Raw genomic sequence first — 25,627 nt, 5'->3', positions numbered from 1 at the left:
GTTTTTTTTTATTTTTTTAAATGATTTATTTATTTTTATTTCATGTGCATTGGTGTTTTACCTACTTGTATGTCTGTGTGAGGGTGTTGGATCCCCTGGAACTGGAGCTACAGGCAGTTGTAAGCTACCACGTGGGTGCTGGGAAGTGAACTCAGGTCCTCTGGAAGAGCAGTCTGTGCTCCTGACCACTGAGCCACGGCTCCGGCCTCCTGATGAGTGTTCTTGCCCAGCACCTCCAGCACTTTGCTATCCAGGATGGAGGAAGCTGCTATCTCAGTGTCAGCTGATTTGCCCGTGTGCTGCAGCCCAAGTGTACGGTGTCTTCAGCAATGTAGTGGGGGTGATCAAGAGCAGTACAGTGCAATGGCACCTCCACTGTTCTGGAGCCTCTGCGGCTCCCTGGCCAACCGCTCACAGGGAGAGACCCCATACCTGACACCGGGAGTTTTGCTTAAAGATCTATGGCTTCTGGGAGCAGCACTACCCATCCATAAAGCGTACTGCCATTCAAACCTGTTAAATTTTTTTTAAATTAATTAAGTCTAGACTGGCTAGACTGGCAAGTCCCAGGGCTCTGCCTACTCAGCACTTTGATTACCAGCTTTTACGTGGGTGCTGGGGATTCAACGACCAACCTCCAGACTCTCAGAGTAAATATTTTAAAAACACCATGCTTACATTCGGAATGCTCAGATTCCTCTCTACTTTTGATTCCACAGACTGTACTGTAATCATGACTGAGGGACATGGTAGTTACGAGATTATGAATCCTCAAAGGCCAGAAATATGCCTTATTCATGACTATATCTCAAAAAAAATCCAGAAGGCTACTGTACCTGGATCCAAAAGTTCAACAAATATTTGCCAATACAGCTTACCAATGGGTCCTCCTGGCTTCCCAGTGAACACATCGATGCAATAACACAAATTCACATTGTTTTTTATGTCAATATTGATGTTTAAACAAATCAATAAAAACTGTTCATGTTGCTTGGTATTCAAGCTATAAGAGTATGGATTATGTTTTTTAAAAGATATGTTTAAGGACTAGGTGGGAAAAGAACACAGAAGATTAAAATGCATTAGTTAGTGTGAAATAATGGATGCTTTTTCTTATTTTTCCCAAACTTTTCATATGTATTTTTTAAAGATTTATTTGTTCTGTTTTATGTGTATAAGTGTTTGCCTGCATGTATGTCTGATTACCATGTGCATGCAGTGTCCTCAGAGTAAAAAGAGAGCACTGGATCCCCTGGAACTGCCTGTCATGTGTGAGCTGGGAACCTAACCCTGATCCTCTCTCTGCAAGAGCAGCCAGTGCTCTTAACCACTGAGCCATCTCTCCAGCCCCCTGTATTATTTCTATAGTTTAAAATTACAGTAAATTCATCAACACAGTCAGTCTCTCAACTACCCCATGAACTCAGAGTTGGGCAATCTGTATTTCTAGGCAGCAGGGTTACTTTAGATTAGCTCTGGCTCCATCCTATGCCTAGGGAGTAAGGAACATTTGTCAGTTCTGACAGTCCCACACCATCTCCCCTCCTTGGGGAAATGAGCCTCAGCCCTCTGGCATATTCATGAGGCTGTCAATTACAGTATTTTATCTCTCCCCCTAAAGTAGGGGAGACATATGACACAACGTGGACCAATTTGAGTCTTTTCTTTAAACTCTCGGAATTAGTAATGAATGGAAGACAAGATGACTCAGTGGGTAAAGGCCCTTGTGCATAACCCGGATACCCTGGGTCCTATGCCCTCCCCTGTCCCAGAACTCACAAAAAGGAGGAAAGAGAGAACAGACTCCACAACCTTGTCTTCTGACTTGTGCATCCTGCTGCAGGACATGCATGCTTCCCTCTCCCCTATGCACAAAGACACACACACACACACACACACACACACACACACACACACACACTAGCAAAATAAATAAAGTTTGAAGAGAATAGTGGCATGAGTTTAAGGCCAACTTGGTCCGCCTGGCGAGTTACAGGCCAACCAGGGCTACAAAATAAGACCCCATCTCAAAAAAAGGAAGCAAGCAAGCAAGCAGCTAGAATCCATAGTTGGGTAGTTGGCAAGCAAAAGCAGGAGGAACTTAAGTTCAGGGCCAGGATGGGCACCAGTTAACACAGCTCAAAACAAACTCAGAAACAGACCCAAAACATTACCATCAGACTGTGATGTTTACATTGGCTGTCAATGTGACAGGGTCTAAAATCACCCTGGAGACAAACCTGTGACCCTGTCTGCAAGGTATCATCTAGACTAGGTGAATGAAATGTGGGCAGCCTACCCCATGAGCTGCAGTCCCGGACTCACGAAAAGGAGAATCAGTCGCCGCTTCCCGACTCTGGATGTGCCTCCCTGTCGTGATGGACCGTCAAGCAGCACAGTGGAATAAGCCCTTCCCTAGTTGATCTTGGCAGAGAGTTTTATCCCGGCAACAAGGAAGTAATGGATGCATGGGTTGAAGGTGCACTTCTGTAGTGACACGCTTGCCTAGCATGCACAAGGCACTGAATTTGACCCCACTGCCAGAAATGGAGGGGTAAGCCAATTTTCAAAAAATCTAAATGTAACAATCATTAACTAACAAATAATATAGTAGACAAAGCCAAGCATGGTGGCTCACCCTTGTAATCTCAGGAGCCTGAGACAGGAGGACTGTCATGAGTTTGAGGCAAGACTAGACTTCACAGTGATGTACTGAGCTGAAGGCTAGCCTGGGAATCTATGGAAGTGAGATTCTGTCTCAAAAATACTAGCAAAGGGCCACTGATGTAGAACAGTGGGTAAAAGCACTTGACACATGAGCTGATGACCTGTGTGGTATCCTGAACCCATGTAAATATGGTAAGAGAGAATCAGCTCTACAAAGTTGTTCTCGCTCTCTGTCTCTGTCTCTCTGTCTCTGTCTCTCGGGCTGGACAGATGGCTCACTGGGTAAAGCAATCATTATACAACCCGAGCTGAGTTCTGATCCCCTGAACTTTACGTTTGTCTCACGTAAAGCCAGACAAGGGAATGAATGTCTAATCCAAGGCCTGGTAAGAAGGCAGAGACATGGGAATCGTTGGGAGCTCAGAGCCAGCGAGTCTGGTGTACACATAGGCCAACAAAAGACCCTGTCTTGAACAAGCTGGAAGCTAAAGACTGACACTCAAGATTGTCCTTTGACTTCAATATGTGCATCAAGATGTATGTGTGTGCCTGTGTGCGCACACGCACACGGAGGCTTTTGTTTTCTAAGTGAGACAATTGCCTTTCGTTCTCGTCCCTATGCCTGTGATCTGCTTATATTCGGTACGGCTCTAACTTTTCAGAGGGCAGATATGCACAGGGGACAAAGACTGGCAACATGTTCCATCCTACTCAGTTGTGCCTTGGCAAAAATTCAACCAATTTTCCTTTGGAGATAATAAGGAATTACTAAAAATAATGATGAAAGCATTTTGTACATTAGTGAATATACATATTTTGTGTCCTGAGTAGGGCAGGGGCAGCTGTGAACATCTGGCTAGCTGCCAGCCTGCTCCCAGAGTGTTGGTCTCCACAGCATCCGATAAGCAGACTCCCCCACCACCTTACAAAGCCCTGATATATATGCTAGGGGCCAGGGTAAAGAAGTCATACCTCGTTCCTGAGGCATGCTGGTGAGAATGTACCCTATCAGACTGCAGGTGCAGCTGCCGACAGTCTAATCACGATAAAGATAGTGACGGAGATCTCCCCTTGGAGCCACACACTCAGCCTGTTGCCTGTGAACATAGTCTGTGCTGCCTTCTGACTGCTGGTTATTGTCCAATTAAGGACTGAAGAAAAAGACAATCCCTGAGGCAAATGGCCTCTGCGCTCTGTGAGTGAGGGCTAAACAGCCACTGCTCCCTCCTAGAACACAGCTGACTGAGTATCATTACCTGCAGACACTGCGGGACTGAGTATCCGGAGCGGCCCGAGAGGCCATGGCTGACCAGCAACTCCTTCCTGGCCACGGTGAGGGACAGACTGCTCAGCAGAGTGTGAATGACCAGCCCAGGGTCTGCCGCTACCATCTGCAGCTTTGTTCTGCACGTCCCCTCACAAGGTGGCAGGACTTGTCAGCCTCCCTGAGACTACACCCTCCTGGGCTTCTTTTATTAGGGTCCTCTGTGATTTATACAGCTGAGGTCTAACTTTCGCCGTCCCACCTCACACTCCGGGACAGCCAGAGTTTGTTCTGTCCAGCAGAGATCGTTCAACCTAAATGAACTTTGTAGTTCTGTTTCTCCGCAGCCCGGCCTTTGTTTCCTCATTACAATTACTGTGGGAAATCACTTCCCATCGGCAGTACCGCCTCCCAGCTGGTTAGTTGGAGAGGCCTCCTTTTTAAAGTTAATAAATAGTAAAGGCCGATGCCTGCTAATGAAGAGCCTCACACAAAAGCGTATGCAGAAGGGACAGGCACGGTGCACGTGTGCGGGGATCTGAGATTCCTCACTCTTCCCCCACATGCTGCCTGGCGGGCAGGAATGACTATTAATTATTTAAGCAATGAACATTAGAGCCAACACAGGCAATTTTTTTTAAAAAGGAAGCTACTCTTGGATCTTCTGTTGAAATCATTTTAATTAACATAAGCTATAGAGCCCGGAGAAATATATGATACTAGTAAAAGAATATTTTATTTTTTTTCTATTACTTTTTCCCTTTAAAAAATAACAAATTAGGTTATGTTTGGAAACATCGTGGACAAAGTAGAATTTAAAACGACACTGCTTCCATTTATGATAGCAAAGAAAGGGCATGAAATGTTGATGAGATTTGTGTATGCATGTGCTGTATGTATGTATGGAGTATGCACACTTGTGTAGGGGTGTTATGCCCATGTGTGCCCGTGTACAGGCCAAAGGAGGACATTGGGTGTCCTGCTCTATCTCCACTCTGTTCCCTTGAGGCAGGGTCTCTCACTGAATCTAGAGCTCACTGCTTTGCTTGTAGTCTGGCAGTTCGCAAAGCCCAGGGAGCCTCCTGCATCTGCTCTGCACAGCTCTGTGCATCTGCTCTGCACAGCACTGGAGCTACAGGCTCCTGTAGCCACACCCACTTTCTATGTGGGTGCCGAGGAGTTGGCCTCTGGTCCTCATGCTCATGAAGTAAATATTCTTAGCTACATGAGAGCCCTGAACGTGTAAGACAGCCCTGAACTCACGATCCTCCTACACCAGCCTGCACTATTCCTGAGATGCCCTTCAACTCCTGATCTGCCTGCTTTCACCTCCCAGGTGCTGGCATTCCAGGTGTGCACCACCAGGCTCTCCTGAGAATTTCAACTCAAAAATCAAATCGTACAAGGCTCTACTTGGTCTCTGTACATCCTGTGGTACTTATAATAGTGTCTTTCAAAAGCTTTCCCACTATTTTTAAAGTTAAGAACCCAAAAGGGGGCATGGTTTTGATGTTATTTTCATATTCCAGGACTGCTGTCACCGGTCTGAAACTCACAGACTATTCTATCAGAGACTAGTTTTCCACGTTGCCGACCTCCCTGCTACTAGTGATATTCCTCTTACACAGTGCTCACTTCCAGCTCAGTTCCATTTAGACATCTCTCATGATTACTATCACTGACCTGCCTCTGAGGCCAACAGTGTCTCCGTGTCTCCTTTGCAGGTGTCTTTTGCTGAGCCTGTTTTAATATTCATTCCACCTTATGCTCAGTTCCCATGTGACCTTCTAAATACAGATTCATGTGTGTGCCAGTGCCACATGTGTGCTTTGACTTTAGTTCAAGCACAAACTCCTTTATTTTTATTTTATGTATGAGTGTTCTGCATATACACCTTCATGCCAGAAAAGGGCATTAGATCCTATTACAGATGGGTGCCGGGAATTGAACTCAGGACCTCTGGGGAGCAGCCAGTGCTCTTAACCACTGAGGCATCTCTCTAGCTCCCCATATTTTATTATGTTTAATTATGCGTATAGGTATGTGTGTGCTGGCACTGTTGGAGGCCAGAAGCACCAGATTCCCGGGGAGCGGAGTTAGATGAGTTTGTGAGCCACCTAAAGTAGGTGCTGAGAATTGAACTTGGGTCCTCTGTAAGAGCTATACACTTTTAACCACTGAGCCAGCTCTCCAGGGTCCAGACACAAACTCTAGTCTATTAGTCACTCAAGGAACAGTCAGTGACTACTTCCCAGGTGCATGGCACCCTGGGAAGCAGGGGTTAAGGTAGCAAATCACGTAGACTGTCTTTGCCCTCATAGTGGGCCCGACACACGCCAATGAGATGAAGGATGAGTAATTCTTTGTCACTGTAGCTAAGTGCTAAAGGCTGAACTATTTCTAGGAAGATAACCTTGGATTAGGATCAAGGCTCTATCAGGACCTTCATCCTCAGGAAAGTAACATTTAAGTTTATACTTGAAACGGATGTGGCAGCACTAAAGAGGCTGAGGCAGGAGGATGGAATTCAAGTCATCCTCTCCACTATGTAACAAGTTTGCAGGCAGCTTGGGCTATATGAGACCCCGCCTCAAAGCAAAGCAAAACAAAAAAAAAAAATCTCCAAATAAAAACTAATAAAAGTTTGTTTGTTTCGAGACAGGGTTTCATTATGCAGCTCTGCCTGCCCTGGATCTCACTCTGTAGACCAAGCTGCCCTGGAACTCACAGAGATCCTCCCGAGTGCTGGGATTAAAGGCGTGCGCCACTACCGCCTGGCTTGGTCATGATGTTTAACACAGCAATAGAAAAGGAAATAACACAACAAACCACCTACAATTTGCTGGTTATGGGCTCTTCCTTTTTATCCCCCCTCCCCCCCCTTCTCAAGGGCTAAACCTGTCAGGTTTCAGGCTGTGGGCTGGCCTGGTTGGGCTGGATCAACAGGGTTCAGGAGCTGACTGGACTAGGATTACTCCACCTCTCTTCGGCCCAGGGGCTGGCTAGTCAGCCATCTTATTCTTCTAAGAATGACAGCAGAAAAGCAGGGCAACAGCGGGAAGCTCACTGAAGCTCCCTCGGGGAGTCCTACCACAAACATTCCAGTGGCCAATTGTCTCATGGCCAAGCCCCAACTACCAGGCGAGAAAGCTTACTCCACCCAAGGGAAGAAGGTGTGAAGAAATAATTCTCTGAGTAATGCTGCCGTATCTCAGAGCAACTCTGCTCAAGGAACGTCCTGTTCCTGTTGTTTCCTAAGACAGGAGAGGGTAGAGGCAGGGGATGGAGAGAGAGGTAACTCAGTGGTTAAAGGTACATGCCACCAAGTCTGATGATCTAGTTCAATCCTAAGATCCACACAGCGGATGGAGAGAAACTAACCCTGAGTTACCCTCTGATCTCCACACACAGCTATTTAACACCTCCTATTTAACACACACACACAAAATAAAATTTTAAAAATGTAATTTAAGGTAGGGTCTCATATATCCTAGGTTCTTCTGAATTCAGTATGTGGCCAAGGCTGACTTTGAACTCCCTTTCTTCTGTGTGCCCAAGGATAACCTTCCCCCCCCAAAAAACCCACTTCTGATTCTCCTGCCTCTTGCTCAAACTCTGTTTTTGTTTTTGGAAACAAAGTTTCTCTGTGTAACAGCCCTGGCTATCCTGGAACTCATTTTGTAGACCAGGCTGTTCTCGAACTCACATATGCTGGCATTAAAGGTGAGCCACTACCACCTAAGTTCAAAAGCTGGGATTTAATAGGTATGTGTGCCACCACACCTGGTTTATGTGGTGATATAATTTATTATTTGCTGGGAAGATAAAATCTCAGCCTTTTTCAAGACTTATTAATTTTTAGTTTATGTGTATGTTTGGTGTGCACTATGTGCATGCTTGGTGCCTACAGAGGCCAAAAGAGGGCACTGGATCCCCTGAAACTGGAGTTAGAGATGGTTGTGGGCAGCCAGGTGGGTGCTGGGAACTGAACCTGGGTCCTCTGCAAGAGCAAGTGCTGTTGACTGCTGAGCCATCTCTCCAGACTCGGTCTATTTTGATTTGAGATGAGGTCTTATCTATAGTCCAGTCTGGCCTGAACTCACGATGCGCCTGCCTTTCTTTGGCATTAAGGGAGTGTAGGTATGTGACATCATGCCCGGATGGCTTGAGTTTTTAGTAAGCAGCTTATCTTGTTGGACATCAGTATTTTTGTTGGGGGTGAGGCTGGTGGAGATGGGGCGCCCTTGAGCTGTGAAAGTGAGCTATTTTTAACGAATTCAAGGAGAGGTGATTCATGTAAAGAATCTAAAGGTTTTAGTAATATCTTAAATTGACTTTAATGAGTAGTTAGATTGAAATAGCTACAGGCTCCAGGGAGTAGACCAAACCTATTGAGTCCTTTCCTGGGAGATAAAAGAGCTTTAAAAGTAGCTTGCACCAGCAAGGCAGTGTCAGCCTCTTCATGCCCCCGGCACAGTGCGCAGCAGGGCAGCATTTCTGCTCATCTGACTAATTGGTGGCTAAGTACGCACAGAACAGAAAGGGACGCTTATTTCGCTAACTAGCAGGAAAGCTGTCTTAGGCTCGCAGGGAAGGAGGCAAGGAGTCTCCAAGCACACCTACAGGTGACACAAACCTTCTAAAACAACTTGGAGCTGGCCATTCCATTCATTTTCCTTTCAGAAGCAGCAAGCTAAAGGGTTGCAGGGGCTGGAAAAGATAAAGGAACTAGTTTTAATTTGGCTTCCATTTCTGCTGCCAACGATGCCCTGCTGAGACAACTCAAGTATTAACACTCTAGTTCCCACAAGCCCATTCATACTCTTTCATCAGGCTGTTACAAGGTCTCTTAAAGCTCATTTGCATCATTAAGAGGAAATATAACAGAGAAAGTTCTTCACCTCACCTCCGGAAGGGAACCGCAGGAGGGACAGAGCTGTGAGCCATTTCCCACATAGGGTGCTCCAGTGTCTCCTAGGACCTTCTTCCCATCCCTCCAGACCCCTAGACTCTCACCACACACCCCTAGGTAAGCCAGACAGTGCCACATTTCACTCAGTATTCTTTAATATTTTCACGAGTCTGTGTACGTATATGGTGGGGGTGCGGCAGACGTGCGGAAGTCGGAGGATGATGCTCGGGGACCGGCTCTCTCTTCCGCTGTGGGATCCAGGGATAGGTTTTCACTCAGCGAGCACTCCTACCCTTCCAGCCATCTCACCAGCTCCTGTCTGAAAGCTCGCATTCTTTTTCTTTTTTAATTTGTTTGTTTATTTTTGAGATGGGCCTCAGTGTAGTAGCCCTGGCTGGACTGGAACTCACAGCAATCCTCAAGTCACTGCCTCCTGAGTTAAGGGATTAAAGGCGTATGCTACCCCACCTGCCTTATTTTGCCTTTACAGTTTTGTGTTTGTGTGTGTGATGTATGTGCGTGTGTGTGAGGGTGGACACCCATGTGGAGGCCAGCGGAGGCTGTCAGGTGTCTTGTTCTGTCATTCTTGAGCCTGCAATGAACACAGAGCTAGGCTGGGGACCCACACCCAGGCACAGCCAACACACTTTTCCACTGAGCCATCTCCCTGGCCCCCACACAATTCTTTATACGGCAGCTTCAAAGCAGCTCTTCACGAAATATTTATGAGTATATAGAAGGCACTTGAGAAGTGGGGGAAAAACTAGGTATAAACCTGTAATCCCAGCACTCAGGAGGCTGAAGCAAGAACACTGAGGTCAGCCTGAGCTATGTAGAAATTCTGAGGTCAGGTCCAGAGAGATGGCTAGCAGTTAAGGGCACTTGGCCCTCAAGCCCGATGACCTAAATTCAATGTGAAACCCACATTGTGGAAGAAAAGAATTGACAACTGGAGGTTGTTCTCTGACCTGCACAAGTGCACCATGACACATACTCACTCCCTCTCTAAATGTTAAAATAAATAAATAACACACAAACTTAAAAAGCAGGTGTGAAAGAGGTGGAGCCGGGTCAGAAGAGAACTGTAGAGCTGGAGTGCGGCTCAGGGGTGGACCATTGCCTAGCACGTGTGAGCTCTGGGGTTTGATCCCCAGCACTGGTTAAGACAGAGAGTGAGATTCCCCAAAGGCAAACAGTCTGGCACAATGTACCTCCCACTCTGGCACAAGTAACACAGGTGGTCAGAAATGCCAAGCTGGCGAAGGTGCTGCGGGGCGGTCTGACTTCCTGAAGAAAGCTATCCATCTTCTGATACCTTCCGATGGAATCTCGCTCTTGCTATTTCCTAGCATAGCAACAAGCCATTCACACTTCCAGAAGACAGCCCGAGGGAGGAACCAGGAGGCTGAGGCCGAGGTTTGCTGGGTGTGCTCCATGAGAACAAGTGCTCTAAGTAAGTATGAAATAATATTTTCATTAGGTCTAAACTTTACAAAGTGGACCTAAGGTACAATTTGTCAAGACTCAGGATAAACTTGCTCTAACCTTCAGATTCCAATAAAATGACTACCATTTTCAAAGATAAAATAACAAAGCTCCATATTTCCTAAGATCATGGCCAAACCCTAGACATGGCCATGAGTTACAATCTAATCCTGGAAAGACATTTACATTGACCTAAACTGCCTGTCTCTTTGATTATCATTGAAGCAAAGCACCTCAGTTTCCAGTGGGACATGGCTAATGAATCCTGGGGAAAGAAGGTCAGAACCAAAGGAAATTTTTGTTTTGTTTTATTGAGACAGGGTTCCTCTGTGTAGCCCTGGCTGTCTTGGAACTCTCTATGTAGACCAGGCTGGCCTCGAACCCAGAGATCAGCCTGCCTGTGCTTCTCACATGCTGGAATAAAGGTGTGTGCGATCACCACCCAGCTTAAAAAAAAAACATTTTCTTTGTGTTTGTGTGTCGGTAGTACGGTCAGAGGACAACTTGGGGCATTTGGCATTCTCCTTCCATCATGTGGGTCCCCAGCACTGAACTCAGGGTGTCTAGCTTGGCAGCAGGTACCTTTACCCACTGAGCCATCTTGCCAGCCCTACATAAACTCCTCTTATAGTATAGTCTCAAATAGTATGGCAATTTGACAGCGATAAAAATAAATAAAGAGCTGACTGCTAACCTATTTCAGAACAAGCAGACAACTTGATGGCACGCTCTCAGGCGCCAGTGTGGAGCTGCAGGTCTACAGTGCCAGTGTACTACCCAGGATGTTCTAGGACAGCCTGGGCCACTGAGGGAGGCTGTCTAAAAAAGACAAGTGGGTAAAATTTAAAAGATAACTTGGGGCACAGGCAGGTGGGTCTCTGTGAGTTCGAGGCCAGCCTGGTCTCCAAAGCAAGTTCCAGGAAAGGCACCAAAACTACACAGAGAAACCCTGTCTCGAAAAACCAAAAAAAAAAAAAAAAAAAAGATAACTTACATTCTTTTGTTTGCTTGTTTTTCAAGACAGGGTTTCTGTGTAGCCCTAGCTGTCCTGGAATGCTCTCTATAGAACAGGCTGGCCTTAAACTTGGAGATCCGCCTGCCTCTGCCTCCCAAGTGCTAAGATTAAAGGTATGCACCACCACTGCCCATCTGATAACTTACGTTCTTAATTCAAGCGTTGAAATTATGTCTGGAACATGGTTTCATCAGAGGTATTAGAGAATCTACCAGAAGTTCATGGTTACAATTGCTAGAAATTGGAACAGAGGCTCCATGGCTGACACATGATCTCAGAAGTAACCCTTTCAGGACTGCTGTCTTTCAAACACTGGGGTGGGAGGGCCGGAACCTAGAGGGACGAATCAGTAAGTACACTGGTTGCCTTGCACATAGGGACCTAAATTTCACCCTTAGAACCCAGAACCCAGTTTGGTGCACATGCTGGTTAATCCTAGTACTAGGAAGGCAGAGACAGGCGAATGCTTGGGGTTCCCTGGCTAGTCTAACCTGAACATTGATCCTGAGGCCAATGAGAGACCCTGACTCAAAGCGGATGATGGCTTTCCTGAGGACAGCACTGTATGTTGGGTGTACACTTTTGATACAGCAATTTTACAGTAATTAAAAATCAAAACCATGAAGGGTCTTGCACGTGTGTAGCGAGTGCTCTTCCCTAAGATACATCCCCAGTCCCAGCTATTTGAGCCAGTCAGGTGACAGAAGTTGTAAGCATCGAAATCCTTACAGACAAATGACAAAACATTAGGAGGCTTCCAATTGACAGCCTCAGACTTGTAATTGCCAAGTCTGTGGGGAACAGCATGTCCTCTTGTGTTCAAGGCCCTGCCAGCAACATGGTCTCTATACTGAGAGGTCAATTTAAATAGTGAGAAAAATTTCAAAATGGAGGTGAGTTAGGGTATCAAAGGGCATAGACTTGGGGATTATCTACTAAAAGCCATACTTTTAGCTCTATTTTAGAAACTTGATGAAATATTGAACACACTTCTCCAGTTTCTAATGTCTTTTTTGACTTCCAGGGCCAGACAGAATGGAAGCAATTATATGGCGCTATTTGTTCCTGGGAGTCTGTGTGTGGGATGCTGACAGTTTTAATTTACATACTAATGTTGGAAAAACATTTTGAGAGGCAAAGTAACAGAAAGGTCTTTGTAATAGAAAGAATACGGAGAAAAACAAAATACAACAAACAGCAGACAGAAAGGTGACTGACCGCTGTGGTGATGGCCGGGTTCACTTAGTCCATAGTAATTCCAACTGTCCATCATTTACTGTGGAAGACACCACATCAATGGAGGACTTGCCCAGTCTTTTAGTCACTAAAAGACTTGGTGTTCTGCCTTCAGTGAAAGGTCCAACAATCAAAGTTAACAAGCTGTTTGCCCAAAAGCCTTAGTTTTCTTCTTGAAAACCCATCTATCTAAAATACCTGTTGTACCATTCACAAGATCAAACAAAATGCTGAAACACAAAGTCTTGTTTTATTGATTTCACTAACAGCCCACTTAGACATTCTCTTATTGGAACTTATTTTTTGCTTCAGCCCTAATTCTTTGAGAAATGAGGAGATTTATTTATTTTGAGACACAGTCTTGGTATGTAGCCCTGGCTGGCCTGGTACTCACTCTGTAGCCCAGGCTGGCCTGGAACTCAGAGACGTGCCTGCCTCTGCTCCCCAATGCTAGGATCAAAGGTGCATGCTACCACATCTGGCTTAAAATGCAGTGATTTCCCCAAAACATCCGGACATAAGAATATTAGAAGTCAGCTGGGCAGTGGTGGCGCACACCTTTAATCCTAGCACTTGGGAGGTAGAGCCAGGCAGATCTCTGTGACTTCGAGGCCAGCCTGGTCTACAGAGTGAGATCCAGGACAGGCACCAAAAACTACAGAGAAACCCTATCTTGAAAAACCAAAAACAAACAAACAAACAAAAATCATTATACACACACACACACACACACACACACACACACACACACGTATGTATACATACATACATATATATATATACATTATATATATATATATACACACACACACATATATATGCTAGCTGCTGTGTATCAGGACCTTCTAACTTCCAGAGATTGAAAAGGTATGCAAATGGGAACAGGAGCCATGGCTTACAAGCATTTAATAACTGCACTGCACAGAACTCACTGATGAACACGAGTGGGGACGCAGGTGTCACTCTGCTAAAATGAGCAGCCGAATGGCAGAGCAGCACCAACGCTAACCCTGAGGAAGGAAATGCAAACGAAGGTGTAAGGGAGGCTTTACTAGCTCCACTGAAAAAAGTGAGGCTCCATAAGATGAAGTAACTTTGCCGGCTGCAGTGGCACCCTGTGAGTTTGAGGCCAGCCTGGTCTACAAAGCGAGTTTCAAGACAGTCAGGACTGTTACACAGAGAAACCCTTTCTCGAAAAACCAAAAAAGACAAAGATGAAGTAACTGATGTAACGACGAGTGTCAGCATCTTTTAATAGAGTATAACTTTAAGTAGGACAGGTGGGTGTGATGAACAGTAAGTACCTCTCTATGCTCATCTGGTTGTTTGGTTCGATTTTTGGCATGAGACAGGGTTTCACCAAGAAGCCCTGGTTGGCCTCCAATTCTTCATGCCCCAGTCTCTGCTTCCCAGTACTGGAGTTACAGGTGATGCCACCATACCTAGCCTCCTGGTGCTGTTCTTTAAAAATGTTTAAGGGACACCAAGATTAAGGGCTCCAGATTGACATGAGGCTCTTTCACATGAAAAATACTCTTAGATCCTTGGTTTACTGGGGGATCATGAGGCAAAGGATAATCTTGCTATGGCTTAAAAATAACATAACAATTCTATTACTAGGTACTGATCCAAAGGAAACTGAAAAATAGGCATTCAACATGTACTTGTGCAGAAATTTTCATAGTGGCACTATTCACAAGAGCTGAAAAGTATGAAAATAACTCAGACGTTCATCAAACACATGGCTAAACAAAACATAGTATTTATACTGTGAAGTATTATTCAGCCATTAAAAAGGAATGAAGTGTTGAACTGTGTTACAATGTAGGTTAGCCCTACAAACATTGCATGAAGTGAAGAAGCCAGACACATAAGGCCATATAGTGCATAATCACACATCCATTCATGTGCACTATCCAGAGAGTAAGTCCATAGGGACAGGAGAGCAGACCAGTGGATGCTGGAGGGCTGGGAGGAAGGCATGTTGGAGTGATTGCTTATTAGATGCAGGTTTTCCTGCAGGGGGATGGGAACGGCCTGGCACTAGGTTGGGAGCTGCACAGCACTGTGAGTGTACTGATCACTCCTGAATCTAAGTTACACAGTGACTTCTGTGAACATGAACTTCATCTCTATGAAACGGTGGCAGCATACACACAGCCCCGTAGGTGACAGCGGTGGTTGGCCTTTCTTGGTGTGCGACACTTCAGTGAGTGATGGTCATGAGACAGCAGAGACAACCACTGCTACGGCACCACAGCACTCCTCTGCAGGCCCGGCTTCCGGGGAGGCCAAGGCCAGACAAGAGTTTGAACCCAGGACTCCAACACAGGGAGATCCCTTTTCAATTTTTCTTTTATTTATTGAGTGTGTATGTGGGTATCCATGTATATGTGTGCACACACATGAGCCATGGCACATATGTGGAGGTCAGAAGACAATTGGTAAAAGTCAGTTCTTTCCCTTCACCATGTCGATCTAGGGGATTAAACTCGGGTCATCAGGCTTGGCAGCAAGCACCTTTTTCTACTGAGTCAACTTGTTGAACCAGAGACCCACCCCTCTCAAAAAACCCAAAAGACATGACAAGTTCCAAATAAGGCATTTACATAGCTGAGGTACCCTAATTTGTTCAGTTGGCAAAGCACCTAGTAGAATTTAAGTTTATAAGAAGCAGTAAAAATGTTTTTAATTTGTATAAAGTGCAAAAAAGGAGAGAGAGAGAGAGAGAGAGAGAGAGAGAGAGAGAGAGAGAGAGAGAGAGAGAACATTGAGAAACACAGGAAGGACGCCTGGGGAAAGTACGTGTATGGACGTGGCTGTGCATCTGCCCATGCAGTCACCACTCTCAGGGAGAAACTTGCTTTCTTCATAACTGAGTTTGTGTTTCTCCCCAAACTGCACAGTTTATAGTACTTCACTGTCACCACCCTCAGAGGGCCTGGGGCTGCCTTTTCCTATTGCTTCCTCACTGAGACAAGGCAGGAGGTTAAGTTACTTCAGGAGGCTCTCAACAGGGCCTCCCATTGTTGCTTGTTGGAAATCCAGAGATACAATGGGCCCCATTCATGCTGCCCACTCACAGGCTGGGAACAGCCCCACAGTGTCCATTCAACTCTGGGCTAGGACACTGAATTTTCATAGATGCCAACTTGCACAAATACAAGTTAATTATTTTTTTAAAAAAATACAACAACAGTACAGAATAAAGAAATAAAACCAGGAGTCAGGATACCTGAGCCACAGTCACAGCTCTGTCCCTAATGTGACTTTAGACAGATCACATGCTCTTTCTGTGTCTTGGTCTCCTTGTGTGGAAATGAAAAGGTTTCTGATTCAGACACAGGAGGGCTAGTGACATCACTGCCCTGGTCACCCAAGGCGTGCAGACAAGAATCAGGACAATCAGCAGCTCACAGCTTTCACTCTGAGCAGCACTAAAACACAAGGCGTCTTAACAAAACAAACCACAGGATGAGTCCAGCAGGTCCCCGTCCCAACAACCCAGGGTCAGTTAAGGGAGCCCCACAAAGAAGGACAAGGGCCTCCGGGGAGGAAAGGCCTAAGCAGAAGCCGCTGTTTTCATGTCACCTGTTCTTGGGCATTCTGAGAAGCTCTATTTCTTTGCAATGCCTCCAAGTCCTCGGGATGACAGCACCATGTGCGGTTAGGAGGGGCTGGGGGCGCCAACCACCACACTGTCATTTCTTGGCTTTTTCAACCTCAAAACCTGCCAGAGCAAGGACCTTATCTCCAGAGCCTAGGAAAAGACACAAAATAAAAAGGTTATTTCAAAGCACTCACAATCCCAGGTAACGAGGGGGCATAACACATAAAGAACAGAAATCAGACGTGTTCATCCCGACAATGGCGGCTGCCATCTGGAACTCCTTCCCTCTGACGAACAATCCTGCCAGGAGAATGGCTTACTGGGATGAATCCTAACTCAGCTCTAGGTCTGAAGGCAAGTATACAAACTCCGAACTCACTTTTACAGTTACATGCTGCTGACGGGTACTGTAACACAGTCGCTGCACAGCCGGGGTGCTGGGGCTGAGGAGCTGCCCAGTGGTTAAGAGCGCTTGCTAGAGGACCCAGGTCTGGTTCCCAGCATACACATCAGTTCACAACTGGAACGCCCTCTTATGGACTCCAAAGGCACCATATACATGTAAGCAAAACACTCATACATGTAAATTTTTAAAATAAATAATTCTTTAAAAAAAGAAAATAAAAAGCTGTGAGTGTTGGTGTGTGCTACCGTCTTAGCTACTTGACAGCTGAGAGCTGAAGGCCAGCCTAGACCAGACAGTGAAGGTTCACTCCAAAAGGAAAGGGAAGCCGCACAGCGGTGGCGCACGCCTTCAACCTGAGCATGAGGAAGGCCGAGGCAGGAGGATCTCTGTGAGTTCAAGGCCAAGGCCAGCGTGGTCTATGGAGCTAGTTCCAGGACAGCCAAGGCTATACAGAGAAACCCTGTTGGGGGTGGGGTGGGGGACATTTAGATGGCTCAGTGGTAAAGGCACCTGCCCTCATGCCTGACAACCTAAATTTAATCCTGGGACCCACATAGGAGAAGAGAATCAATTCCTGAAAGCTATCCTCCGACCTCCACGCCCACATTGTGACATGTGCATCACGCACACGCACACGCGCGCGCGCACACACACACACACACACACACACACACACAAATAAATAAAAGAATTTTGTTTAGGAGACAGAGTTTCTCTAGGTAGCCCTGGCTCTCTCTGTAGACCAGGCTGCCCTTGAACACACAGAGATCTGCCTGCCTCTGCCTCCCAAGTGCTGGGATTAAAGGTATGTGCCAACCCCCCCCACACACACACACATACCCCAGCTTAAAAGAAAAAAATTTAAAGTAAAGGTATGTAATTTTTAAAAATTTATTTCTGTGTATGGGTGTTTTGTGTGCACATATGGATATGCACCATGTGCATGCCTGGTGCCTACAGGCCAGAAGAGGCCATCAGATTCCCTGGAACTGGAGTTACAAATGGTAGTGGGTTATTATGTGGGTGCTGGACATTGAACCAGGCCCTCTGGAAGCCAGTGCTCTGAACTATCTTTCCAGCCCCATGGCATGTAATTTGTTGAAAGTTCATCTGTCTTACTTTCTTTTTCTTTTAGAGTACTGGAGCAAAGTGGGTGGTCCATGCTCAGGGCTCTGGCACCTGGGAGGTCAAGGCAGAGAGATCCTAAGCTCAAGGATAGATGAGGGTCCCTGGTAAGACCCTGCATGGAAAAGAGAGGAAGTGTGGGAGGCTAGACAGTCCGTCCAGTGGCTAAGAGTGATTAGTGTGCTATCTGAGGAGTTGAACTGGAGCCTAGCACCCACATCAGAAGGCTCACAAACGTCTTTTAACTCTAGGTCCCAGAAATCTAATGTTCCATTCTGTGGGTATCTGCACACAATATGTGTATATATACTACACACACATAAATAAAAAATAAATCTCTTTAGAGCTTAAAATAAAACCAACTAAAGGATTTAGGAAGAAAATAGTTCTGGGCTGGGGAGATGGCTCAATGGTTAAGAGGGCTGGCTGTTCTTCCAGAGGATCTGGGTTCAGTTCCCAGTGCCCAGTGGGTAGCTCATAACCACCTTTTAACTCAAGTTCCAGGGGATCCGTGCTTTCTTCTGGCTCCTTTGGACACTTGCACTCATAAAGACACATAAAGAAAATTAAAAATAAAATAATTCTGTGACTTTAAACTCAAGGAAAGGTCATTATGTTGTCTCAAGTGTGTTCCATCAGTATAGAGCTGTAGTACAAGCCCAGCCTTCAAGAACGAGAATGCTCAAGTCCTGGGTTTAATCACCCACACCATCAAAAAAAAGTTACTTCTCCCTTAGAGACCCTTCTACTTTTGGGAGTTCTTTTACTTTTCCTTAATAAATCTATGTTTATTCAAAAAAAGGCAGACAGACGGACAGAAGAGAAGGAGTGAAACCGAGCAGAGGAGCAGAGGGGAGGAGGGCAGGGAGGGCGAAGAGGGAACTCCCTTACCAAGGTCTGTGGAGACTTTCTCGAACTGGCTGAGCGCAGCACCGGCGTTTGCTGACAGGAAGGCCTCGTCATCTTCTGTCAGCTACACAGAGGAGACAAAGTGCAGTGAGTGACTCCAAACGTCAGAGCAAGTTCTAGGAGCCACAGTGAAGAAGTCTTAGGGGCTGGATAAGGCTCAGCAGTCAACAGTACTTTCTGCTCTTGCAGAGGACCTGGTTCACTCCCAGCACCCACATGCTGCCTCACAACCACCAGCACTCCAGGTCCAGGGGATCCAATACTGTCTCTGACATCCTTGGGCACCAGGCACACACATACATAGTATAATACAAGCAGACAAAACATTCACACACATAAAATAAACCTAAAAACATTAAAAAAAAAAATTCTTAGGTCTCCAGACCACATCACAGGGCAGTTCATTCCGTAGCAAGCACAACACAAATGTTCTACCAGCGTATCACATCAAGTGGCAGGACCTTCTCTCCAAGCTTCCTGAGAGCAGTTAGTATCTCCACCTTCTGCTGGGTGTACAGGTCCCGTTCCAGCTTCCCCACCATCAGATCTCTATCCATCTAGAAAGACAAACGCAAGGCATGTGCACGGGAGAAAAAGCCACTCTGTGCAGGAAACCCAGCTTTCCAGTCCTACTTCTTTTGTTTGTTTTGACACAGGGTTTCTCTGTGTAGCTTTGGAGCATATCCTGGAACTCACTCTGTAGACCAGGCTGGCCTTGAACTCGTGGAGATCTACTTGTCTCTGCCTCCCAAGTGCTGGGCGTGTGCCACCACTGCCGAGCTCAGTCTACTTCTTAAGACAAAAAACTATTTGGTTAATACAATTTCTCTCCTTCTCCCGTGTGGGTCTGGAGAGGGAAATCAAACTCAGGTCTGGCTGTCAGGCTTGGTGGCAAGTACCCTTAACCACTGAGCCATCTTGCTGGCCTAAAACAGTTTTAACACTCCATTTTTTGTTTTCCAAAACAAAGTCTCACTCTGTGGTCCTGCCTCAGACTCCTGTGATGGGAGAATTGCCCCTGGGTCTCACCAGGCCTGGGTCACACCCAGCCTGTCGCCAGGGTGCCAGCACCTCACTTTAATCCACCTTTTGCTTCTTGGTCACCTTTATTTCCCTAGTGGCCTCTATGTGAATCTTGCCTGAGTATCCCAAGGGTACAAAGTGTATGCGAAACGTGGCTGGGAAAAATCTGGCACACTGTGATACTCCATAATCAAGAATTTGCGCCGGGCGGCAGTGGCGCACGCCTTTAATCCCAGCACTCGGGAGGCAGAGGCAGGCGGATCTCTGTGAGTTCGAGTTGGCATTGTCCCCTTGGAAGCTTTATCAGGATGTTTTGGGGATATGGAGATCAACTTGCTAGAAGTGTAAATTTGAATTGCAATAAAAATGTCCTTGGCTGAGGGAAGGTGTCTCGGTCCCTCTAGAGACTGAATCCTCCTGCAGCTGGAAAGATTAAAGGCATCCTCAAAGTGCCCTGTGTCTTCTTCCCACAGACCCGTGTGAACCCACACCCATTCAACAATACTCCTGAACGCTAAGACCACAGGCACGAGCCACCACATCAGGACAGTTTTCATAGAGTTTAAAATTATCATTGTTTTGAGTGCATGTGTACAGGGTGTGCACTTTCACAGTGCACACGTGGAGCTGAGAGGACAACTTGTGGAGTCTGTTCCCTCCTTCCTCCTTGACACGGGTCCACCACACACTAAGCCATCTTGCTGGCTCCTAAATTGAATTACATCTAAACAGTGTCTATGCTATGAATTTAGCATAGACACTGTTTAGATGTAAACTCTACTGAGGTCAACAGCTTCCACTGGAAAGAAACTGCTTTCTAAAAACTTTTATTTTTGTGGAGACAGGATTTTTTTTCTTTATCTTTTTAAATTGTATGTGTTATTGTGTGTGTGTACCATATGCATGTGAGCATGCAAACCACAGCATGCATGCAGAGGTCAGAGCACGTGGAACTGGTTCTCTCATTCTGCATTTACATGGGTCCTAGGGATTGAACTCAGGTCTTCAGGTCTGCATGGCAAGTGCCTTTACCCTCTGAGCCACTTCACCAACAGCAGGATTTTGTAAGTTATCTATTATTTTAGTTTTTTGAGAGGCTGGTCTTGAACTCAAAGCAATCTTCCTGTCTCAGTCTCTCAAGTGTTGGGACTGCAGGTGTGAACCACCTTGTCCAGCAAAAATCTTAAAGTGTATTTCATTTTTATTCTGCTGGAGATTTAATCCAGGGCCTTGATCAGGGTGGGTAAGAACTGTACTACTGAGCTACATGCCTAGCCTACATTTTTTTTTTTCATTTTTATCTATTTATTTATTTTGTGTTTGCGGTGCATGTGTGGAGCTCAGAGGACAATTTTCAGGAGTCAGTTCTCCCCCTTCACCATGTGGCCGAAGCGTGGAATTCAAGTCATCAGGTGGCTTGGTGGCAAGTGCCTTTACCCAAAGCACCACCTCACTGGCCCTTATTTTTGAGACAGGGTCTTTCATGTTGTCCAGGCTGGCCTCAAATGATCCTCCTTCCTCTGGCTCCCAAGGAGCTGGGACTGCAGCCAGCTTCTAAGTGTCACCAAACCCACATGACAACCACAAGTAGAAACTGTCATAATCACCTTCTTACAGATAAGAAAATCAAGGTACAAGGTACAAGGGTGAATTCAACAACTTGCCAAAGATCATGTACCCCACCCAGTACCTAAAGCAGGAACTCAAACCCAACTGAGCTCTTCTTTTTTCATAATTTATTTATTCTTATTTTATGTGCATTGGTGTTTTGCCTGCATGAATGTCTATGTGAGGGTGTTGGGTACCCTGGACTAGAGCTACTGAGGATTGTGAGCTGCCATGTGAGTGCTGGGAATTGAACACTGGTCCTCTGGAAGAGCAATCAGTGCTCTTAACCACCAAGTCATTGCTCCAGCCCCCCAACCGATTTCATCTCAATCTGATTTTCCTTCATGTGTATACAAAGTGTTTGGGTGAGGCTAAAGGTCAATGTTAGGGTCTCTCACTGGCAAGAGCTCCAGGGACCCTCTGGTCTCTGTCTCCCAGTAGTAGGACCACAGGTGTGTGCTGCTCACCTGGCACTTTACCAACTGAGCCATCTCTCCTTCCCTAAAGTTATGTTCTCACTATTCTACTGAATTACTTGTGTTAGTCCATAATCATATTCAAGTCATAGACAGATTTCTGGAAGTAACAAGTTTATAAAGATGCTTGGCAGCTAACGGGGGGGGGGAGGGGGGGGGATATGGACAGGCAGTTGGTGCATGCCTTTGATGCCAGCACTCAGGAGGCAGAGGCAGGTGGATTTCAGTGAGTTCTAGGCCAACCTGGCCTACAGAGCAAGTTCCAAGGACAGCCAGGCTACACAAAGAAACCCTGTCATGAAAAACAAAACAAAAAAACAACAAAAAAGATGCCTGACAAGCAGGAGAGGGGCTCGGTGGTCAGGACTGTTCCCAGTCCTCACATCGGGCAGCTAACAACCACCCGTGACTCCAGCTCCAGGGCATTTGATGCCTCTGAGGGCACCTGCATACATGTGCACACATGTGCTTAACTACATACATACACATCATTCCAAATAGGATCTCAAGCTAGGGCCCCAGACATAAGGGCAAAATATTAAAGGTGGAGGCCAAGGAGAAGTGGTCGGGGTGATTTAAATGGCCACATACTGTTCATGCATTCATTTATTATGAATTATAATTGCCCAAGGTACAAACTGTCAGAAAATGGAGGGCCGTGGCTCTAACACCAACTGGGCAAATTCTAAACGGTAGACTAGTACAATAAGTACAGTCATAGGCTAGGAAGAAAAACACACACACACACAGCAACTGGATCAACGTGAAGAAACTTTACCTCTGCTAACCTTGTCCGAAGTTGGCCTGGTTGTTTCTTCGCAAACAATCTGATGACTTCAGGTGTTTTAAAAGCCTGGCTGATGGCTGCCTGGATAGCCTAGAAACACAGGAATGCAAAGACTAGTCAAAATGTTCCACACAATTACATCTGCAATATTAGACTGAGGAGTCTTAATAGGTTTTGTGCTTGAAATTAGTATTCATTTGCCATTTCTGAGCACGTTATCAGAGCCAAGTAGACACAAAATCAAAAAGCTATCTCGTAAACATAGCACTTTTTCTTTCTTTTTTTCATTTACTTATTTCTTTTTTATTTTGGGTGTTGGGATATATCTAGGGTCTTGTACATGCTAAGCAAGTACACTACCACAGAGCTACATCCTCAGCCTTCAAAGTGTACGTTTTCTATCTGAAATATACTCACACAAAAAAATAAGCAACACATAAAAGGATCAGTGAATCCTTCTTACCAGCTGCATCCCACTGAGTTCATCGACCAAAGTCATATTCCCCGACATAATTTTCTTCAGGGAATCGTTGAATTCACTCAGCTGCTCCAAAGTTTCCTTTTTCGTCTCCTCATACTCATCGGCGTCAAGCTCCTCTCTGCAGCAGTGTTCCCATCAGAGTGCAGAAAAAAACCCACACGTCTAAGTCTGAACATCTCTGCATCTGACCGACAGTAAGGCTAGAGGGGACACCAGCTGCAGTGGCACACATGGCCGCAGAGGTAAGCTCCTGGCATCCTCACTGCCTTTCTGTGTGGCTGAACCCAGGGCTCAGGCGTGCTATCTGCCCTCGCTCCAAACAGTTTCCCCAGCTATGAGGCACACTTCAGGCACACAGTAACTTCTATTTAAGTGATCAGTTGTATAACTCTAGGCATGGCATGAACAGAGCCAAACCTCAGTTTGTCTGCACAACTTCAGATAATTATAGTGCCTTTTCCTAAGGGCTCTTTAAGAAGTAAATGCCTGGCGTCCACAGTCATGTTAAATAGTTGCTATTAGCATCCGTCTCATCAATGGCAGGAAGCACCTTGTGCACCTGGCAAGCAACAGCAGCACACCTGTCTTCTGAGTAGAAGGCTATTTCATTCACCCAACAGGCTGCTTATTAAATATTTGCTACAAGTAACAACAACTCCACACAGTGAACTACTATTTATGGGCACTTACTCTTGGCCAAGCACTGGATCCTATCTTTCATTTACATATTTATAACATCCTTGTGAGGCAACTAAAAGCTACAATTCATTGTTGTTTTCTTCTGCTTTATGGAAACAGGTCTCATATATTCGGGCTGGCATGGAACTCACCAGGTAGCCAAGAAGGACTCTGAGCTTCGGATTCTAGGAGCGTACAACCTCCCTCTCCCTCGATTCCCTCCCTCCTCTTCCTCGATGCTAGGTACTGAGTCCAGAGCCTCTAGCATATTAGGCACCCACTCACCCACAGAGCCACACCCTCAGCCCAATCATAGTATTTTGAGCAATTAGCTGGGAGTTCATTCTAGGCAGAGCTGTTTTAAATACTAAAGACAAAGTCAGCTTTGTTATTTCCAGAAGGTTAAGTATTTTAAGTCTTCCATATCCCAGGCTTTATGACTCCAAAGTCTGAGAAGTTTCCTTCTCCAATAAGCAAAGTGCTGTAAAATCCTACAGAGGAGACCCAAATCACACATAAGCCTGCCTCCATGGAGCTTGAACTCTCTCTACCAGAAACAGAGTAACAACATATAATTATGCTATTACCTGCATTCTTCCAGATCTTGTAATTGCTGCATCAGTCTATCTAACTGTTCTTCTAAATTCTGCTTTAATTTGCTTGTCTCTGTCTTTCCTCTGGAAGCCATTTTAATCACTGTAAGAACAATAAACCCACATGTAGTACATTGCATTTGGATACTTAAGATTCAACATATCAGTGCAATTCAAAATTAAGGAAATATAAAATGCTGGGTGCTGGTAGCAGAGGTGGCACACGCTTTTAATCCCAAGCACTTGGGAGGCAGAGGCAGGCTGATCTTTGAGATCGAGGCCAGCCTGGTCTACAGAGTGAGTTTCAGGACATCCAGAGCTACACAGAGAAATCCTGCCTCCAAAAAGCAAAAACCAAAAAAATAAAAATAAAAAAATAACACCCCCCAAAAAACCCCAAACCCCCAAACTGAAAAGACTGTATTATTTCTAGAATTACAGGTATGTGCCAACCTGCCCAGCCTTCCCCCACCCCAAAACAGGAGATTGAATCCAGGGCCTCATTCATGTCTAGGCAAGCACTCTACCATTAAGATATATCCCCTGCCCAGTAAGTTATTACTGTTTAATAGAAAAATTTATCTATCTCCTTTTGGGGGGGAAATGGGAAGAACCAGCATGCTAAGTATGCACCCTATCAATAGGCCACATCCCCAAGCCTCAATACAGTCTCAAGAAGCAAAGTTATTCTGAATAAATTTCAGGGATTATAGAGGCTTTTTAAAAAGCTTTCACCACACGCTACAGATTTAGGCCAGAAAGATTTAACTCACTGGCACCACCTAGTACTGAAGAAAAGAGGTGCATTTTCCTCAAAACTGCAGAAATGGCTCTCAAATACTGTCATCTGGAGTGAAGTTATTCATGCTCACCAGGCTCCTCAAATTGCACAAACCGCCAACTTTGGAAGCCCTGAGTGTCGTCAATTTGAGGAAAGCGTAATTGTTCATAGGGTTTACAGGAGGCTCAAACTTCAAACCTCCTAGGGGTGGAGTTGGCTAGACCAAGGGAAACTATGAAGTAGTTTTATTTGCTAGATATGAATTTGGCCTACAGCCGTACTTCCCCGTAAATAGCCTGTAATTGAAATACACTCTCCACTCCTAGGAAGACACAAGAGAGGGTAATTCCTGAACTGTGCCTCCTGTAGCTTTTTCTGAGGTTTCCTCTGATGAGGCCACAGCACCCAGGGAACGCCTTGAGGAAAACCTGTCAAACCCAGGAGTACGAAAGGCAACAGCAGAAAGCACACCTTCTCGGGGCAGGAAGCGAGCAGCGCTCGACCCAGGACCAAGCGGGGACACGATTGAAAGAGAAGCGGCACCCTCGGCCGCCAATCTCCTCCCCGCGGA

The 25,627-nt window shown here is 45.7% G+C and overlaps 1 protein-coding gene across 2 annotated transcripts; it reads right to left on the bottom strand.

Moving 5' to 3' along the window:
• Window positions 1-13,468: 13,468 nt before the first annotated feature.
• Window positions 13,469-25,612, bottom strand: Lzic (leucine zipper and CTNNBIP1 domain containing). 2 transcript variants are annotated; one of them, XM_028893625.2, is made up of 7 exons: window positions 25,528-25,612; window positions 24,270-24,378; window positions 22,987-23,122; window positions 22,515-22,613; window positions 19,091-19,186; window positions 18,612-18,693; window positions 13,469-16,339 (listed from the first exon to the last, which is right to left on the bottom strand). In XM_028893625.2, exons 2-7 carry the CDS (start codon window positions 24,368-24,370, stop codon window positions 16,281-16,283), a joined length of 573 nt encoding a protein of 190 aa, XP_028749458.1. In that variant the 5' UTR covers window positions 24,371-24,378; window positions 25,528-25,612; the 3' UTR covers window positions 13,469-16,280. The 2 variants fall into 2 exon arrangements, with proteins under 2 accessions (XP_028749458.1, XP_028749459.1); XM_028893626.2 differs by lacking the exon at window positions 25,528-25,612 and adding an exon at window positions 25,171-25,337.
• Between the last annotated feature and the right edge of the window lie 15 nt (window positions 25,613-25,627).

Source organism: Peromyscus leucopus, chromosome 2 (genome assembly GCF_004664715.2).
Source record: "Peromyscus leucopus breed LL Stock chromosome 2, UCI_PerLeu_2.1, whole genome shotgun sequence".
Lineage (NCBI taxonomy): Eukaryota > Metazoa > Chordata > Mammalia > Rodentia > Cricetidae > Peromyscus > Peromyscus leucopus.
This window is presented reverse-complemented; position numbering and strand designations above follow the sequence as displayed.

What these genes read in the sequence shown, in the direction of transcription:
- Lzic (XM_028893626.2), bottom strand. Translation starts at nt 25,225, where the DNA reads ATGAACAATTACGCTTTCCTCAAATTGACGACACTCAGGGCTTCCAAA. An exon ending in AACTCAGTGGGATGCAGCTG is followed by an intron (nt 22,614 to 22,986) that starts GTAAGAAGGATT and finishes CTGTGTTTCTAG; the next exon opens with GCTATCCAGGCAGCCATCAG. An exon ending in GAAAGTCTCCACAGACCTTG is followed by an intron (nt 16,340 to 18,611) that starts GTAAGGGAGTTC and finishes GTCTTTTCCTAG; the next exon opens with GCTCTGGAGATAAGGTCCTT.